This window comes from Erithacus rubecula (assembly GCF_903797595.1).
Source record: "Erithacus rubecula genome assembly, chromosome: 23".
Classification (NCBI taxonomy): Eukaryota; Metazoa; Chordata; class Aves; order Passeriformes; family Muscicapidae; genus Erithacus; species Erithacus rubecula.
Genome location: NC_136675.1, coordinates 7,108,624 through 7,125,967, shown reverse-complemented (window position 1 = coordinate 7,125,967; position 17,344 = coordinate 7,108,624). Strand labels below are relative to the sequence as shown.

At 62.0% G+C, this 17,344-nt stretch overlaps 3 protein-coding genes across 3 annotated transcripts; all 3 read left to right on the top strand.

Moving 5' to 3' along the window:
* Positions 1–39: 39 nt before the first annotated feature.
* NR0B2 (nuclear receptor subfamily 0 group B member 2) lies at positions 40–2,833 on the top strand. Its single transcript, XM_079325668.1, has 2 exons — positions 40–1,480; positions 1,946–2,833. Exons 1-2 carry the CDS (start codon positions 958–960, stop codon positions 2,197–2,199), a joined length of 777 nt encoding a protein of 258 aa, XP_079181794.1. The 5' UTR covers positions 40–957; the 3' UTR covers positions 2,200–2,833.
* A 742-nt stretch (positions 2,834–3,575) lies between these two features.
* GPATCH3 (G-patch domain containing 3) lies at positions 3,576–8,349 on the top strand. Its single transcript, XM_079325722.1, has 7 exons — positions 3,576–3,963; positions 4,452–4,849; positions 5,997–6,171; positions 6,903–6,962; positions 7,213–7,334; positions 7,507–7,634; positions 7,991–8,349. The coding sequence occupies exons 1-7, from the start codon at positions 3,621–3,623 to the stop codon at positions 8,208–8,210; spliced, it is 1,446 nt and encodes a 481-aa protein (XP_079181848.1). The 5' UTR covers positions 3,576–3,620; the 3' UTR covers positions 8,211–8,349.
* Positions 8,350–10,546: 2,197 nt separating this feature from the next.
* Positions 10,547–15,832, top strand: GPN2 (GPN-loop GTPase 2). Its single transcript, XM_079325667.1, has 5 exons — positions 10,547–10,965; positions 12,199–12,355; positions 12,578–12,738; positions 13,325–13,455; positions 13,909–15,832. The coding sequence occupies exons 1-5, from the start codon at positions 10,552–10,554 to the stop codon at positions 13,979–13,981; spliced, it is 936 nt and encodes a 311-aa protein (XP_079181793.1). The 5' UTR covers positions 10,547–10,551; the 3' UTR covers positions 13,982–15,832.
* The last annotated feature ends 1,512 nt before the right edge of the window (positions 15,833–17,344 follow it).

Sequence of the window (17,344 nt, the reverse complement as noted above, 5' to 3'; positions counted from 1 at the left end):
TAAGGGGCGGGGCGCGGCGGGGTTGTTATGGCGACGGGCCGTGCGGTACCGGGGGTCTCGGGCCTGGCGGGAGCTGCGGGCGAGGAGCGGCCCCCGCGCCTCCTGTGCTCCGGCGGAGCCCCCGCCCGCTCCCTCGGCCGCCCCGGGGCTCCAGCCCCTCCCCTGGGCATGCTGGTTTGCAGTGAGGGGCCCAGAGCTGGTGCCGGGCTTGGGTTGTGTCAGCGGTGCCACCTGAACACTCATTGCCCAGTTTGGCTGCTGCCAGCCAGCACCTCCGGGTCCCTTTCCGTTGGGAAACAGGAAAATTTTGTCCTTTTCCCTTTACTGCTCTCTCGTCATGCAAACAGGAGCGTTTCCCTTTGCCTGTGTGTCCTCGGAGAGACACGACCCCTGCACCCGGCACCGCCTGCCAGTTCACCGGGCTCCTCTTCCTGCACCACAACAAGAGGCTCCCGATCAAGGCCAGGCAAACAGCCGCTGATAACACAACTTCCAGGTTGCTCTTCCCAAGGCCGGGCTGGGGCCGTTGAACTGCGGGCCCAGACGAGCGCCCCGTGTTTGTCTGTGAACCCTGGCAGCGACACCTGCCCTGCAGGCCTTGGTGCCATGGTACAGCCTGGGCTAATGACTCTGTTTATCCTCGCTGGGTGATCCTGATAAGGCCACGCAGCCCCTCCCGCGCCGGTTCATTGAGAAAACGGCCGTTGGAACGGGCCTGGCCCGGCCAATCAGCCCAGCACGGCGGGGTTGGGCGGGTGGTTGGAATGAGGGCTGCTTAATCGGGCGGTCAAGGCTGCCGAGGGGTGTTCACTGTGACCTGGCCTTATAAGAGCTGCCTGCAGCCGCCGGGGGCCGGCAGAGCCGGGAGGACGGCGACAATCGGGCCCGTGACAGACTCTGCAAGGGATTTTAGTCTCTGTGCCAGCGGCTGAGTTCGGCCGAGGAGCCGGCCCGGGCATGAGCAGCAGCGTGGAGCCGGGCTGCGAGCGGTGCCAGTGCCACAGGGACGGGCAGCCCGCCATCCTGTACGCGCTGCTGAGCCGGGAGCGGCGGCCCGGCGCGGTGCGGCAGCGCTGCGTGTGCCGGCAGCGCCGCGCCGTCCGCCTGCGAGCGCCGCACCGCACCTGCCGCGCCGCCGCCGCCGTGCTGCTCAAAACCATCAGCTTCGTCAGGAACGTGGCTGCCTTCCACCTGCTGCCCCGCGAGGATCAGCTGCTGCTGCTGCACGGCTGCTGGGTGCCGCTCTTCCTGCTGGGGCTGGTGCAGGAGATGGTGACCTTCGAGGTGATGGAGGCCCCGGCCCCCAGCATGCTCAAGAAGATCCTGCTGAGCGGCCAGAGCAAAGGGCAGGAGCCCGAGGGGACACAGCCCACGCTGGCGGCCGTGCAGCGCCTGCAGTGCTGCCTCAACAGCTTCTGGAGGCTGGACCTGAGCCCCAGCGAGTACACCTACCTGAGGGGAGCCATTCTCTTCAATCCAGGTGAGCGCCAGGCCCTCGTGGCTCTGCCAGGCAGCGCTGGCAGCTGGACGCAGAGTCGCAGCGTCCCAGAGCCACTGGGGCTGTTAGAGATCCCCAGGAGCATTGGGTCCACCCTGTGCCACTCACTGCCCACCTTGTCACCAGCCCAGAGCACTGGGTGCCACATCTGGGGTAGGGACTCCACCACCTGCCCAGGTGAGCACGGAGCTCGATGCTCACAGATGGGCGGGTGTGAGAGCACGGAGGGCTGGTCACCTTTCCCCGACTCTGGTCATTCCCAAATGCAGGAAGGATGTCAAGGCCTTTGCCCATCCTACAGACAATGGATCCCTTTAATTGCAAAGCAGGATTTTCCCTGGCACAGCTCCAGCTCAGCAGCGCTGTGTGCCTCTCCTGAGGAACGGGGAAGGGTGGGAAGGTTTGGAGCTGTTTGCCGTCCTTCAGCTGCCTCTCTGTGTCCCGCAGAGGTGCCGGGGCTGCGGGCTGCGCTGTACATCGGGAGCCTGCAGCGGGAGGCGCAGGGCGCGCTGCGGGAGCTGCTGCGGCCCGAGGGGCAGGCGCGCTTCTCGCGCATCCTGCGCGCCGCCTCCTCGCTGCGCTCCGTCCCCGCCGCGCTCGTCACCGACCTGTTCTTCCGCCCTGTCATCGGCGACGCCGCCATGGGCCAGCTGCTGGTGGAGATGCTGTTCGAGGCGCCCTGGCTGCCCCTGCCCCGCTGAGCCGCGCTCTGCGCGGGCTCTGTGTTCGCTGGAGGATCCCTGGCAGCGGCTGCCATTTACAGCAGCTCCTGCCTGCCCGGGCCGCTCCGCCCCGGGGAGTCTGTGGCTTCCCTGCCCTGCTCCCAGTTTCACTGGTTTTGCTGGGAGCTCCGGGCCGTGAGGGTTGGCCTCAGCTTGATCCCGTGGTGTCCGACGGGCTCGGTGGGATCGCTGACACAGAACAAATGCAGAATTAACTCTGGGTCTGGCTTCCGTGTTGGGAGTCTTAGAAATCCTCAGGAAACGTCTTCAGGGAAAAGGCCAGGGTGTTAAATCCTACAGGGTGCACAGACTCACCCCTCTTTTCCTTAGATTCTCTCTTTGCTCCATAATGCCATGAAATACAAGAGGATTAAGAGCACTTAGCAGCACCTAAACCTACTGCACCTCATTTGGGGCTCTGGGCTCTCCCGAGTGAAAAGTTAAACCTGAGCTGGTTTAGTGGGAGATCCAAACCTCCCTCCCTGGAGTCAGAGCCAGGTGCACACCTGGAAAACTCGCTCCTGCTGCCTCCAACAGGTGAGGTGTCAGTATTTTATAAGTGGACATTTGTTTGGTTTGTATATAAGATGCAATAAATTATTTTTGTAATAAAGTGGTGTTTTAGAATGCGGTGTGGCCTTTTTAATGAATTTGGGGTGGGCAGAGAAAAACTGCTGGAAAAGGGGGAATGAGGTGAAAAGGGATTGTCCCTCTGTCCCCTGTGACCCCCCAGTGTCCCTCTGTCCCCTGTGACCCTGCAGTGTTCCTGTCCCCTGTGACCCCCCAGTGTCCCTGTCCCCTGTGACCCCCCAGTGTCCCTGTCCCCTGTGACCCCCCAATGTCCCTCTGTCCCCTGTGACCCCCCAGTGTCCCTCTGTCCCCTGTGACCCCCCAGTGTCCCTGTCCCCTGTGACCCCCCAGTGTCCCTCTGTCCCCTGTGACCCCGCAGTGTCCCTGTCCCCTGTGACCCCCCAGTGTCCCTGTCCCCTGTGACCTCTCCCAGTGTCCCTGTCCGCTGTGACCCCCCAGTGTCCCTGTCCCCTGTGACCCCCCAGTGTCCCTCTGTCCCCTGTGACCCCCCAGTGTCCCTCTGTCCCCTGTGACCCCCCAGTGCCCCTGTCACCTGTGACCCCCCAATGTCCCTCTGTCCCCTGTGACCCCCCAGTGTCCCTGTCCCCTGTGACCCTGCAGTGTCCCTCTGTCCCCTGTGACCCCCACAGTGTCCCTGTCCCCTGTGACCCCCCAGTGTCCCTCTGTCCCCTGTGACCCCCCAGTGTCCCTCTGTCCCCTGTGACCCCCCAGTGTCCCTGTCCCCTGCCGCTCTCCCTCCCGCCACCAGGCGGCGCCCTGTACCCGTCGCGCGTGACGTCATCATCGCGCGCCAGCACAGTCGGACCAAGATGGCGGCGCCCGGCGGCGATGGAGGCGATGGCGGCGCGGCCCGGTACTGCCTGGTCAGCGGCATCCCGGCCGCGCTGCGCTCCGCGCACCTCCGCTCCTACTTCAGCCAGTTCCTGGAGGCCGGCGGCTTCCTCTGCTTCCACTACCGGCACCGGCCCGAGCGGGCGGCGGCGGGCGGCGGGGCGTCGGCGGCGCGCAGCTGCTGCTGCCTGGTGTCCGTGCGGCCCGGCCGCGCCCGCCGCTTCGTCCGCATGTACTCGGGCAAGCGCTGGCTCGGGCCCGGCGGCAGCGCGCTGCCCGGCCGCTGCCTCATCCGCAGGGTGCGCCCGAGCGCCGGCACAGGTGCGTCGGGCCGGGCCGGGGGCGCGGGGAGGAACCGCCGCGGGGCCGGGAGAGCCCTGAGCGCTGGGCTGGGCGGAGAGCCGCCATCTGCCCGCCTTGGGGGGCGTGGGACCCCCAGACTGCCTCCTGAGTCCCCCAAACTGAGCCTCCTGTCCTGAGCCCCCCATGCCCATCCCATCTCCCTAGCCCGTCCCTCCTGTCCTGAGCCCCCCAAACTGCCTCCTGTCCTGAGCCCCCCATGCCCATCCCTCCTGTCCTGAGCCCCCCAAACTGAGCCTCCTGTCCTGAGCCCCCCATGCCCATCCCATCTCCCTAGCCCGTCCCTCCTGTCCTGAGCCCCCCATGCCCATCCCTCCTGTCCTGAGCCCATCTCTCCTGAGCCCCCCATGCCCGTGCTATTTCCCCAGCCCATCCCTCCTGTCCTGAGCCCATCTCTCCTGAGCCCCCCATGCCCATCCCATCTCCCAGCCCCTCCCGCCTCCCCGCAGGCCCCCCGGCGGCCCCCGGCAGCCCGGAGCAGGACGGCGGCTGTGTCACGGAGGCGGAGCTGCGGCGCCTGCCCGAGCTGAACCCCCCCTCGTTCCTGCCCTCGGGGAACGTGGGCACGCCCCTGAGCGTGTTCCTGCAGCTGATCCGCGCCTGCAGGCTGCCCCCGCCCGTCATCAGGAAGCTGCAGCTGGATTTCCCCAGGACTGGCTCATCCCGCCGCTATGGGAACGTGCCCTTCCAGTACCACAACACCGAGACAGTGGCTGAGGAGGAAAGAGTTTACACAGCTGCAGGGGATGAGATCATGGAGGGAGAGGAGCCCGTGACTCAGCCAGCCCGGCCCGGGGAGGATGAGGAGGAGCAGCAGAAGGAGGAAGAGGAGTCACACTCTGATGATGTAAGTGGAATATTCCAGCACTGTGCAGGCTCAGTGTTGGAACTGTGAGGGCAGATCCCACTCTCAGAGTTCGTGTTTAATCTCTGAGTTGGAGAAATGATTTGTTAAAACCTTTAGAATGCCACTGTTCAGCCCTCTGTGCACGGAGCCCCTCGGGGCAGGGACAGGGGGCTGAACCCCCCCAGCTGCTCAGGGCTGGATCCCAGAGGCTCTGATCTGAGCAGGAGCAGAGGGGAGGCTGCTGCTGCTGCTGCTGCTGCTGCTGCTGCTGCTGCTGCTGCTGCTCCTCCCAGCACACCCTGCCCTGCTGCCTGGCAGGTGGGCCCAGCTCTTCTTTGCTGGGAAATGAGGTGACAGAGCTTGGGGACCACGTCTGTGTGCTGGGAGTGACGTGCAGAGCTGCACAGAGGGCTGACCCTGGATGCTCCTGCACTGGCAGTTTAGTCACTCTGGGGAAAATGGCTTTTGTGACAAAGGCAGGGCAGGAGCCACCCCCCTGTCCCTGGCAGACGCCTGTCTGGCCTGTTCTCCCAAACTCTGTCATTACAGATCCCCAGGCAGGCCAGGCCCGTTCTGTCCTCCACCAGAATTAACTCTGGTGCCAAATCTCTGCTGCAATTCCAGCCCATGAGATTCTCCTGGCAGCATGGGGCACAGGGAGCGCTTTGTTGCCTCCTTTTTCCAGCTCTTTATTCAGTCTTTCCTCCTGCAGCCTAAACAGCCTCCTGCAGCTGTTTCTCCCAGGCTGTTTCCTGGCTCTGCAGCCCTGCCCTGGCTGGTTCCTCTGTGCCAGAGCTGGGCAGGCTCTGTGCCTGTGCCAGGGAGCTGCTTCCTGGGAGCCCACGCAATCTCCTCAGGGATCAGCTGCACTGCAATTAATGCCTTGCTAGTGCTGACTGCAGGTCCAACAGAGCTGCTCCTTAAATGGGCATCAGAGCAGGGCAGGTGGGGCCTGTGGGGTGGCTGTGCTGTGGGATTTCTGCTGCTGACTCTGGCTCTGGCCTTAGGCAGGGATGAGCTCATCCCTCGTGTCGGGGCCTGAGCTCTGCCTGCTGTGCAGGGATGGAGCTGGGCAGGGTCAGGGAGCAGGGAGGGGGCTGTGCTGTGTCCCCAGCCCCCTGTGCTGTCCCTGTCCCTGTCCCTGCAGGACAATGACACCTGTGAGGAGTGGGAGAGGCACGAGGCCCTGCACGAGGACGTGACGCAGCAGCAGCGGCAGCGCGAGCGGCTCTTCGAGGAGGAGATCGAGCTCAAGTGGGAGAAGGGAGGCTCTGGCCTCGTGTTCTACACAGATGCCCAGTTCTGGCAGGAGCAGGATGGAGGTGACCTTGGTGTTTGTGTCACTGAGCCCACGAGCTTCAACACAGCCATGCTCAGCTGGGGCTTGCCGTGGCTTCTGAGGCTCCCCTTGGGCACAGAGCTGGTCACCAGAGACCCCCCCAGAGACCCCCCAGAGAGCCCCTCTGGGGTGGGCAGAGGGATTTGGGGAGTCCCTAATGCCACTTCCTCTGTGCTGGCACTGCTGAGGCACCACCTCAAGTGCTGGCAGACACATGGAGGAGCTGGGCAGTGTGTCCAGGGCAGGGGCTGGAGCTGGAAAAGGGGCTCAGCCTGGGGAAAAAGGGGATCAGGGGGACCTTGTGGCTCTGCACAACTCCCTGGCAGGAGGGGACAGCCAGGGGTGTTGAGCTCTGATCCAGGGAACAGGGACAGAAGGAGAGGGAGCAGCCTCAGGGGAGGTCAGAGTGAACAGCAGCAGGAATTTCCCCATGGAAAGGGTGCTCAGGCCCAGGGAGGGTTGGAGTCCCCACCCCTGGAGGTGTCCAGGGAAAGACTGGACATGGCACTCAATGGTCTGGGCTGGGGACAAGGGGAACTGGTCACAATTGGACTGAATGGTCTTGGACATCTCCAACCTCAATGATTCTGTGATTCCTCTCCATTTTGGTGGAGAAAATAGGGAGCTGGGCCACCAGCAAAGAGCTCACAGAAGTGCCAGAGCTCCCCAGAAGTGCCAGAGCTCACTGAAGTGCTGCTTCCCTTCTCTTGGCAGACTTTGATGAGCAGACAGCGGATGACTGGGACGTGGACATGAGCATCTACTATGACAAAGGTATCAGAGCTGAGCCACCCAGCCCAGGGAAACCAAGGAAATTCTGACCATGCAGAATTTGGGAGCTCTTTGTCATTCTTTGAAAGCATCCAAGCCCTCTGTGAACCCGAAACAATGTTTTTCTGGTCTGGCAGCAAGGGCTGCCAAAAAGAACAGGTTCTTCCTCCTGTGCTGGTGCTCTGGGGGAAATGCTGGTGGTGAGCAGCCTGCTGAGCTGTGCCTGTGCTGACTCTGGCTGCTTTCTCCCCAGATGGAGGGGATAAGGATGCTCGGGACTCGGTGCAGATGAGGCTGGAGCAGCGGCTGCGGGACGGGCTGGAGGATGGCTCTGTGCCAGGGCAGCACATTGGCACCTTTGAGAGGCACACCAAGGTGAGAGGCACCAGGGTGAGACACCAAGGGGAGGGAGACACCTGCTCAGGGCAGGGCTGTGCCAGGGTGGTGCCCACGGGATGTGGGTTAGGACAAGGAGAGCTCTTGGCCCTGGGAAGATGAGGGTGGGATTTGTCCAGCAGGTGTGTGATGGTTTTCTCCCCTCTCCCAGGGCTTTGGCAGGAAGGTCCTGGAGCAGCAGGGCTGGACAGAGGGGCTGGGCCTGGGGAGCAGCAACTCTGGGATGGCCGAAGCTCTGGACAACGAGGGCCAGAACCCCCGGTGCAAGAGGGGGCTGGGGTGAGTTCCCAAGTGCCCTCCCAGACCCTGCTCCCACCTCTGCCCAGGCTCTCTGGGCTCCCAGCAGCTGAGAGGCTGCACAGGGAGCTGAGTGGGGCCAGGGCTGTCCCAGGGATCTTCCCTTCCCTGCCCAGCTGGGGAATTCCACAGCACTCCAGGAACTCCTGCTCTTGCTGACAGTGCAGGGCTGGAGCCGTGTGCAGGTCTGTGGAAGGGCTCTGCCCCTGGCAGGGGGTGGAACTGGGTGGGTTTCAGGTCCCTCCCAACCCAAAGCATTCCAGCAAAGGAGCTGGGAAGCACAGGGCTGCCTGATGGCCTCTGCAGCCTCCAACCAAACCTTTCCTGCTCCCCTCCAGCTACCACGGGGAGAAGCTGCCACCTTTCATCAGGAGGAAGAAGCCCCGTGGGGACACTTCTGTTGTCATCTCCACCATCTACGACGAGCCTGAGCCCCAGGACAGGGGAGAGCAGCTGCTGAGGCGCCAGCCCCCCACGGCCATGAAGTACAGGCAGGACATGGGCTTTGTGCGAGCCTCCCACCCCTGCCTGGGCAGCCTCAGGGCCCAGCCACGCTGAGCAGGGGCTGTCACTGCTCTGTGCTGCCCCCAGCCCGGGCTGGCTCCTGGTCTGAGTGGGAAGCAGGGTGTTTATGTATTTATTTTTGGTAAAAATACAAGTTTGTAATAAAAATTGCCACACTGGGGTTTTTTCCCCCTCTAATTGTACTCTTCAAATGAAAAGAAATTGTGTTCTGTATGACTGGGGAAGGATTTTGTGGGGCTGAAACTTATATTTGTGCTTGGATCAACCAAATGTGTGTGTTTGGTGAGGCTGAAAAAGCAGATTGAGAGGCAGGGAAGGACAAGTACAGACAGGGCACAGGAACTGTCCTGCTGCTGCCCCAGCGCTCCTTGGGCGTGGCCATCCCACTCTGCTGGGAGAGGCTGCTGGGGATGAAAGAATTCCTGGAGGAATTGTGGGGATGAAAGGCTGGTCCTGGCAGCCTGCAGAGGAGTTCTGGGGAGGCGTGTCCCTGTGGGAAGGGTGCTTTCCAAGGAGCTCTATCCCACTGCCCCAGAGCCGAGGGGGGGCCAGACCTTCTGTGACTTCCCTTAGGAGGGAAGGGGGAAATGCAGGGAGCAAATTCTTCTACCTGGCAGGAGGGTGTAGCCAGGTGGGAGTTGGGCTCTTCTCCTCAGTGAGTGGCAAGACCGAAGGACATTGCCTTAATCTGCTCCAGGAGGGATTAGGGTGGACATTAGGAAGAATTTCTTCACAGAAAGGGGGTTAGACATTGGGAAGGGGCTGCCCAGGGAGGTGGTCCAGTCACTGTCCCCGGAGACATTTAAGGAAAAACGGCGTGGTGCTCGGTGCCATGCTGATGTTTGCTCAGAGTCAGGAGCCGGTGGTCTCCCAAGCCTTTTCCAATCCAATCGATTCTGTGGTTTGGAAAAAAGCGGGGATGGGGCCTTGGGGGGGGACCCAGAGGCGGCGGCGGGACTCGAACCCGTGTCCCTGCCGGACTCGGGACGGGGCTGCGCGTCCCCCCGGCCGCCAGGGGGCGCTGTGGGAGCGGCGGCCGCTCGGCGCCCGGAACGCCAAACTCGGGACCCGCGGGCACCCGGAGCCTTAGCGGGGACACCGGCGGCGGTGAGCGGCCTGCTCCGGGGGTTACCGGGAACGGGGATAACGGGGGATAACGGGGAATGGGGGGGGGATAACCGGGAATGGGGGGGGATAACCGGGAATGGGGGGATAACCGGGAACGGGGGATAACCGGGAATGGGGGATAGCGGGGAACGGGGATAACGGGGAATGGGGGGGGATAACCGGGAATGGGGGGGGATAACCGGGAATGGGGGATAACCGGGAATGGGGGGATAACCGGGAATGGGGGATAACCGGGAATGGGGGGATAACCGGGAATGGGGGATAGCGGGGAACGGGGATAACGGGGAATGGGGGGGGATAACCGGGAATGGGGGGGGATAACCGGGAATGGGGGATAACCGGGAATGGTGGGATAACCGGGAACGGGGGATAACCGGGAATGGGGGGATAACCGGGAATGGGGGATAGCGGGGAACGGGAATAACGGGGAATGGGGGGGGATAACCGGGAATGGGGGGATAACCGGGAATGGGGGATAACCGGGAATGGGGGGATAACCGGGAATGGGGGATAACCGGGGATAGGAGGGGATAACCGGGAATGATGGGGATAACCGGGAATGGGGGGGGGATAACCGGGAATGATGGGGATAACCGGGAATGGGGGATAACCGGGAATGATGGGGATAACCGGGGACGGGGGGGGATAACCGGGAATGATGGGGATAACCGGGAACGGGTGGGATAACTGAGGCTGCTGTGCCCTCGCTGTGCCTGTGAACGCACACAGACACTGAGAGCACTGAGAGCACTGAGAGCACAGACACTGATTCCCCACAGGCACTGATCGATTCCCCACAGGCACTGATCGATTCCCCACAGGCACTGATCGATTCCCCACAAATACTGAGGCTGCTCTCTCCCCAGGCTGTGCCCTGTGAACACTCACAGGCACTGAGGGCACTGATCGATTCGCCACAGGCACTGAGGGCACTGATTGATTCCCCACAGGCACTGAGAGCACAGACACTGATTCCCCACAGGCACTGATCGATTCCCCACAGGCACTGATCGATTCCCCACAGGCACTGATCAATTCCCCACAGGCACTGAGGGCACTGATCGATTCCCCACAGGCACTGATCGATTCCCCACAGGCACTGATCAATTCCCCACAGGCACTGAGGGCACTGATCGATTCCCCACAGGCACTGATCGATTCCCCACAGGCACTGATCGATTCCCCACAGGCACTGATCGATTCCCCACAGGCCCTGAGGGCACTGCGGCCGCTCCCCCAGCGCAGCATGGCCCAGGCCGGCCCCGGCCCGCTGCTCTTTGGGCAGGTGGTGATCGGCCCGCCCGGCTCGGGCAAGAGCAGCTACTGCCAGGCCATGCGGGAGTTCCTGGGGCGGCTGGGCCGGCGCGCGGCCGTGGTCAACCTGGACCCGGCCAACGAGGCGCTGCCGGGGCCGTGCGCGCTGGACGTGGCACAGCTGGTGGCGCTGGGGGACGCCATGGCGGCGCTGGGGCTGGGCCCCAACGGGGCGCTGCTCTACTGCATGGAGTACCTGGCGGCCAACGCCGACTGGCTGCGCGCCCGCCTGCGGCCCCTGCAGCACCACTACCTGCTCTTCGACTGCCCCGGGCAGGTGGAGCTCTACACGCACCACCCCGCCCTCAGGCAGCTCTTCGCACAGATGGGCCGCTGGGGCTTCAGGGTACGCCGGGGCGGGGGGGCGGGGGGCACAGATCCCTCCTTGCACGGCGCTCTGGGGGGCGGGGGGCACAGATCCTCCTTGCACGGCGCTCTGGGGGGCAGGGGGCACAGATCCCTCCTCGCACGGCGCTCTGGGGGGCGGGGGGCACAGATCCTCCTTGCACGGCGCTCTGGGGGGCAGGGGGCACAGATCCTCCTTGCACGGCGCTCTGGGGGGCAGGGGGCACAGATCCCTCCTCGCACTCGGCACCAAACCCCAGGCTGGTTTGGGCTGGAAGGGACCTCGGAACCCACCTCACTGCAGCCACCCCGTGGGACACCTTCACTGCTGCAGGTGACTGCAGCCTGGCCCTGAGCCCTTCCAGGGATGGGACAGGAGCCTGTGCTGCAGGATCCTCCTGCAGCCAGAGTGGGTGCAGTGTGTGCTGGCAGCCCTGGCACTGCTGGGCTGTGCCAGCCCCTCCTGCAGCCCCGGGAGCAGCTCGGGGCTCTTGCCCAACGGGAGCTGCAGGTGAGAGCAGCCCCAGAGCTGCTGACGCTGCGCTTGCTCTGCGGCCAGCACAAACCCTGCCTGCTCTGAGCAAGAAGGGTAACTTCATTTGCTTGAGAATGTCACTGGCAATCTGCACATTACAGCTAATTTTCATTGCAATAAATGGACATGGGGTTGGAGTTGCTAAAATAAGACATTTACAGGGCTGGTTTCTGCTCTCCCAGCCTGGCTGGGTTCTGCTGCTGTGACTCAGCCTCAGAGCCCTGGCTTGGAGTGGCTTCCCCAGCTCTGGGACCACATTGTTACAGCACACAAAACCCAGGGAATCAAACTGCTCCTTAATGTAATTAATAATTATTAGTTCAAGCCACAATTGACTGTCCCAGCAGAAGGGGGTGTGCTGCAGTTACTGCTCCAGAGTGGGCCTGGCCATTCCTGTGGGGAAACGTGCTGTTCAGGAGGAGAATTGCCCCAAAAACCCCAAAACCCTGCAGGGTTCAGACAAGCCTGGGCCAGGAGGTGTCCCTGCCCATGGCAGGGCTGGGGCTGGGTGAGATTTAAGGTCCCTTCTGCTCCAAACCATCCCAAGGTCTCTGGTCCTGTTTGATGGTGGGAGGTGGGAGGTCATTCCCCAGGTGGAGCAGAACAAATTGTCCTGTGGCCACTTCCCCACTGTCACGAGCAGGGGATGGGCTTGTCCAGGCCTGACCTTGTGTGTCCCCTTGTGCCTCCTCTGCCCAGCTGGCTGCCGTGCACCTGGTGGATTCCCACTACTGCACAGACCCTGCCAAGTTCATCTCAGTGCTCTGCACCTCCCTGTCCACCATGCTGCACGTGGAGCTGCCCCACGTCAACGTGCTCTCCAAGATGGACCTGATCGAGCAGTACGGGAAGCTGGGTGAGGGTCTCCCAAAGCCTCAGCTCTGGGGAAGGGAAACAGCCTCATCTCTTCTGCCTCCCTTGGGGACACCTTCCCCCGTGCAGGGTGGCTCAGAGCTCCCTCTGACACTTGCAGGAATTTGAGGGGAGGGATGTGGAGCTGTGCTGTGAGAATGGGGGTGGGTGGGGAGCTGCTGTGGCTCTCACTGTCCTTGCCTTCAGAGCTCCCTGTTTCCCTCAGCCTTCAACCTGGACTATTACACCGAGGTCCTGGACCTCTCTTACCTCGTTGACCATCTGGCCTCCGACCCCTTCTTCAGGAATTTCCGCCGCCTCAACGAGAAGCTGGTGGAGGTGATCGAGGACTACAGCCTGGTGTCCTTCGTGCCACTCAGTGTGCAGGTGACCCAGCAGCAGGGGACAGGGAGCCCTGCACGTGCAGCAGCTGCTGTTTGTCTGCCCAGAGCCACAGGGCTGGCAGCCCCAGCTGTGAAGGGACTCGGGGCTGGAAGACAGGGAAGCACACCCAGATTTGTAAATGGTCTGTGGCAGCCAAAGGAAAGAAAAAGGCTGATGAGCTTGGGGCTACCTGGGCCTTGTGTCCTGGGGTGGGGAATCCAGGCTCCCCCTTCCTGCAGCTCTTCTGGCCTGCATTTCAAATCCGGGCTGAGGATCACCTAAAGCCTGGTTAAATTAGGGAGCAGGGGATAATGAGAGGACTGAGAGGAATCCACTGGGGAGGGAGGGCTGGAAATGTCCTAGATCAGGCAGCTGGCAGAGGTGTCAAATGGGCTGGAGGAGGTGCTGGAAGGGAATGAGAGGGTGGAGGGTGTCACCCGGGCAGTAGCAGTGTCCCTGTCCCTGTTTGTCCCTGTTTGTTTGTCCCTGTGTCCCGGGTGTGTCCTCAGGGTGGCCCAGAGCCCCGGGGGAGCTGCCCAGCCCCAGCCCGTGGGCTCCTGGCTCCCAGTGAGCGTGTCCCTGCTCCCAGGACAAGCAGAGCATGAGGCAGGTGGTGCAGGCTGTGGACAAGGCCAATGGATATTGCTTCGGGGAGCAGGAGCAGCGGAGCCTGGAGGTGCTGATGTCGGCAGCTGTGGGGGCTGATTTCCAGTTCTCCTCGTATCCTCTGTGCTGCTCAGTTCCATTTCTCTCTCCCTGGGGGACAAAGGCTGAATGTGCAGGCCCAGGTTGTTCCTGACATCCTCTGGTGGGTGATGGTGGGGTGTGCTCAGCTCAGCCCAGCCCGGGGCAGACACTTGTCCTGCCAAACCCACCCAAGCTGTTGTTAATTGATGCCCTGAACGTGTCAGGAGTCTTGTGACAACTTTCCTCTCTCTCACCCTCCCTTGGATGGGTTCTTTCCTTCTCCTTCAAACCAAACCATTGGTTCTCCTGCACTTGTCAGGTCTGGGATCAGGCAGAGCCAGGAGTAGCTCAGGTGATGCTGCCTCTTCCCCATGGCCTTGGGGCTAATGTGGGGCTGGGCTGGTTCCTCGCTGGGAACTTCAGAGCTTCTGCAGAAGGGAGTGTTTGAGCCCAGCCCCTCGTTTTCCTTAATTACTGCGTTATCAGCACCCTGGCAGTGCAGGAGAAGTATGTGCAATCTCAGGACAAAACCGTGGAAGAGGAGGTGATGGATCTGTGACACGCCCTTCCCCGGCTCCTCTGCTTTTGACACCTCTCCTTTTCCTACCCGAGCTTCAGCTGTGACTCAGAGCAGCTGAAAACCTCTCCAGGCAGAGTCTGGACTCCCTCTCTGGGGGGATTTAACCTGCTGAGCTCCAGGCCTGCTGCCCAGAGCAGGGATTTGGCAGAAGGGAGGTGCCTGGGGGTCTTCCCTTAGGAGCAGAGGGATTGAGCCCGGGAAGGCAGGGAGAGCACGAGGAGAAGCGAGATAAAGTCTCCTCCATCATGACCAAGACAGGTCCAGAGAAAGGAGAATGATCTGGATGTGCCTCCCGTGCAGTGAGAGCAGAGGAACCAGGGCTGGCTGGGGCAGGAGGAGCCTGCACAGCCCCACGCCCCAGCAGAGCCCAGGCCCAGACGCCTCCACGCCGTCTCAGGGACAGAAAGATGTTTGTTTTTCTTTTTCTTGGAAATAATGATGGACTCTTTCTTAATAAAACCTCCTCGGTGTCACTTTCATCTTGGGAGTTTGCTGAAGCTGAGTAAATGAACCCAAGAGTGCTGCAGGGCCCCAGGGCAGAGTGCCTGCGAGGGACCTGTCCCTGTCTGCTGTGTGAGAACAGGCTCAGCCTCCTGGCAGGAATGTGGGGCAGGACAGCACAAGCAGGTCACTGCTGCTGCTCCAGCACTGCTCCAGAGGCTGGAGCTGCTCAACTCACTGAATGCCAGCCAGGCTTTGGGGTAAGAGAGCCCCAGTGTGACTCAGCCCGTGGTTTGCATCTGGTTTTTTCCCAGGAGCAGCTTTGGGTGTCCTCATCCACCTTCCTTTATCTGGCCTTGCTTTCTGCACCTCCCAAATCCTGGGGCTTCCCCTCCTGCCCATGGAATTCCCTGGGCTCTGCTGAGCCTCCCGTGCCCCTGCTCTGCCCTGGGGGGTGACAAGTGTCCCCATCAGGAGCCTCCCAGTCCCTGCTGGCAGCTCCCCACAGGACAGGACAGGCCCAGCTCCCCAGCCCAGCTCTCTGCAGACTCAGCATCACCTCTTGCCCAAGAGCTTGCATAAAATACAGCAGGAATTTTCTCACAGGATGGTTTGGCCCTTGGCAGAGGGATTGGAGCCTGGATCCTCCGTGGGTCTAAATGTGAACGGGGTCTTGGGCCGCTGGGCAAGGCATTAAAATGAATTTTTCACCCATCTCCCAACTCTGTGGGCAGGGTTTGGAGACAAGGAGGAGCTCAGGGAGAGGAGGATGCAGACACACGTGCTTGTGCTTCAGCCAGACCCCTTCCCAATGAAACTGAGATTTCAGATGCCAGAGTCAGATCCCAGAGCACTGCCAGTGCCTCAGCCCTTCCCCAGAGCCCAGGAATTTCCCTGGGTACTCCTGGCTGGAGCCCAGCAGCTGCATTTCAGTGCTGAAGCTCTGGAAGCCAATCTAGCCACAACTGAGCTGAAATTCCATCCTCACCCTGTGGCTGGTGGCCTTTTCCTGGTCGTTTTGGAGCTCTCTAGTGAAGGGGTGGGAGACGGGATCATAAAAATATTAATTTCATAGTGGCTTTTTCATGGCTTTGAGAGATTTGGTAGCTTAAAAGGGTATGGTCAGGTCAGGCTGAGTTACACAAGAGCCATCAAAGCTTTTGTGGCTTTTTGATTTTTTTATTTGAATGCCCTGGATATCTGCAGCCTCAGCCTTGGGATGGAACCTGCTCAGCTCAGGTCACAGATCCTCAGCCAAGAAACGCTGAGGGCCCAGAGAGCTCCAAAAACTGCACCAAGGAGCTTCCTACAGATGGATCAGGGGCTGAACTGGTCACACAGCCCAGGGGGGACAATTCTGCTCCTGCTCAGGGTGACTGGGAAACGGCTGGGAAGGAGACAGGGGAGGCTGGACCCCTGGTGTGAAATGCAGGGGTGAGCCCAGCCTGCCCTGCACCCCATCCCGGGCTGGGAGGGGACAGGGGGTCCCGGGCTCAGGGAGGGGACAGAAGGGGCTCCCGGGCTCAGGGAGGGGACACTTTGGCTCCTGTCGCTGCCTTGAGCAATCGGCCAGGGCCAAGGGCCAGGATGAGTCACCCCAAGCCAGGCACATCCCTGGGAGGGTCCCGGAGTCCTGCAGAGCTGGTCCTACCTGCTGAGCCCACCTGACCGTGAGACTGAACCCGGCTGGGTGGGATTTTGGGGACAGAGGGATTTGGGCATCAATCACAGCCACAGAACTGAGCCTTCCTGGGTCCCCTCCCGGGTTCCAGCCCTCATTTCCAGCTCCATCACAGAAAAAGCTCTTCAAAACCAGCAAAGCCCCCGGAGCAGCCCTGGTGCCAGCCTGGCAGGAGCTGCCCCAAGCCGGGGGCGATGGATACCCACGGGGGTGCCCAGACTGCAGGAACCCCAGCCCCAGCCTGGGCACAGAGCCCTGGGGAGACTGGCAGAGCTGGGACAAGGACAGGCCGGGCTGTGGGTCCTGCACTCCCCCTCAGGATGGGCAGAGCAGAAATCCCTGCTGACCCTCACCCACCTTTTCCCCATGGCCACCAGCCCTGTGCCAGGAGCCTTCTGGGGAGTGCCCGAGGTGGGGGACACTCCTTGGCCCCGGGGCACTCAGCCCCTCGGCTCTGGTGGCGTTTCTGGCACCAAAACTGATCCACTGAGAGCTTTTCTGGATGCCCCTTCAGGGGTGAGCATTCCACAAGGACCAGGATGGAGATCGAGGTCCTGATGTCCCCCTGCCCCAGCGCCCTGTGTGAAGCAGAAGGGCCCCAGAGAACTGCCAGCAGTGTCCTGGGGATCCAGGGCCTCCCCTCCTTCCCCTCCTTGCCAGGAAAAGCTGCTGGACCGGCTGGGAGCTCCGTCCTCCTACACAGCCAGGCTGCAATTTGGGAGCTGTTGAAATCAGTTAACTCTTGGGAAGCCAGGGAGAACCCACAGCCCTGGGAAGGACAGACACCCCCAGCACCCCTCCCTGGGCCCTCTCAGCTCCAGCCCTGCCACTCTCCAGTTTAACCAGTCTGGGTGTCCCTGGCTGGGTCAGGGGCCAGAGCCCCCAGCTCCTTCCCATCACTGCTCTGGTTGGTAATTACAGCTCTGGGGCTGTTCCCAGGCTGGCAGGGCTTGGGGCCAGGTGGAGGCCGAGCTTTGGGGTCCCTCAGTGGACACCCTGACACCTCTGGGCACCCCCAGGCAGCGCCAGGGGATGTTGTGGTGGGGCTGGGGAGGGACTGGGGGGTCTCACAGGGGTTCATCCCCTCTGCTGGGATCTGCTCCAGGTGTCCCACCCAGTGTGAGCAGGTTCTGCTTTGTGCAGCCCAACCTCCCACAGCAGAGCCCTGGCAATCCTCAGTACATCCCAGGCCACCCCCACAGGTCCCCACATCCCTGCTT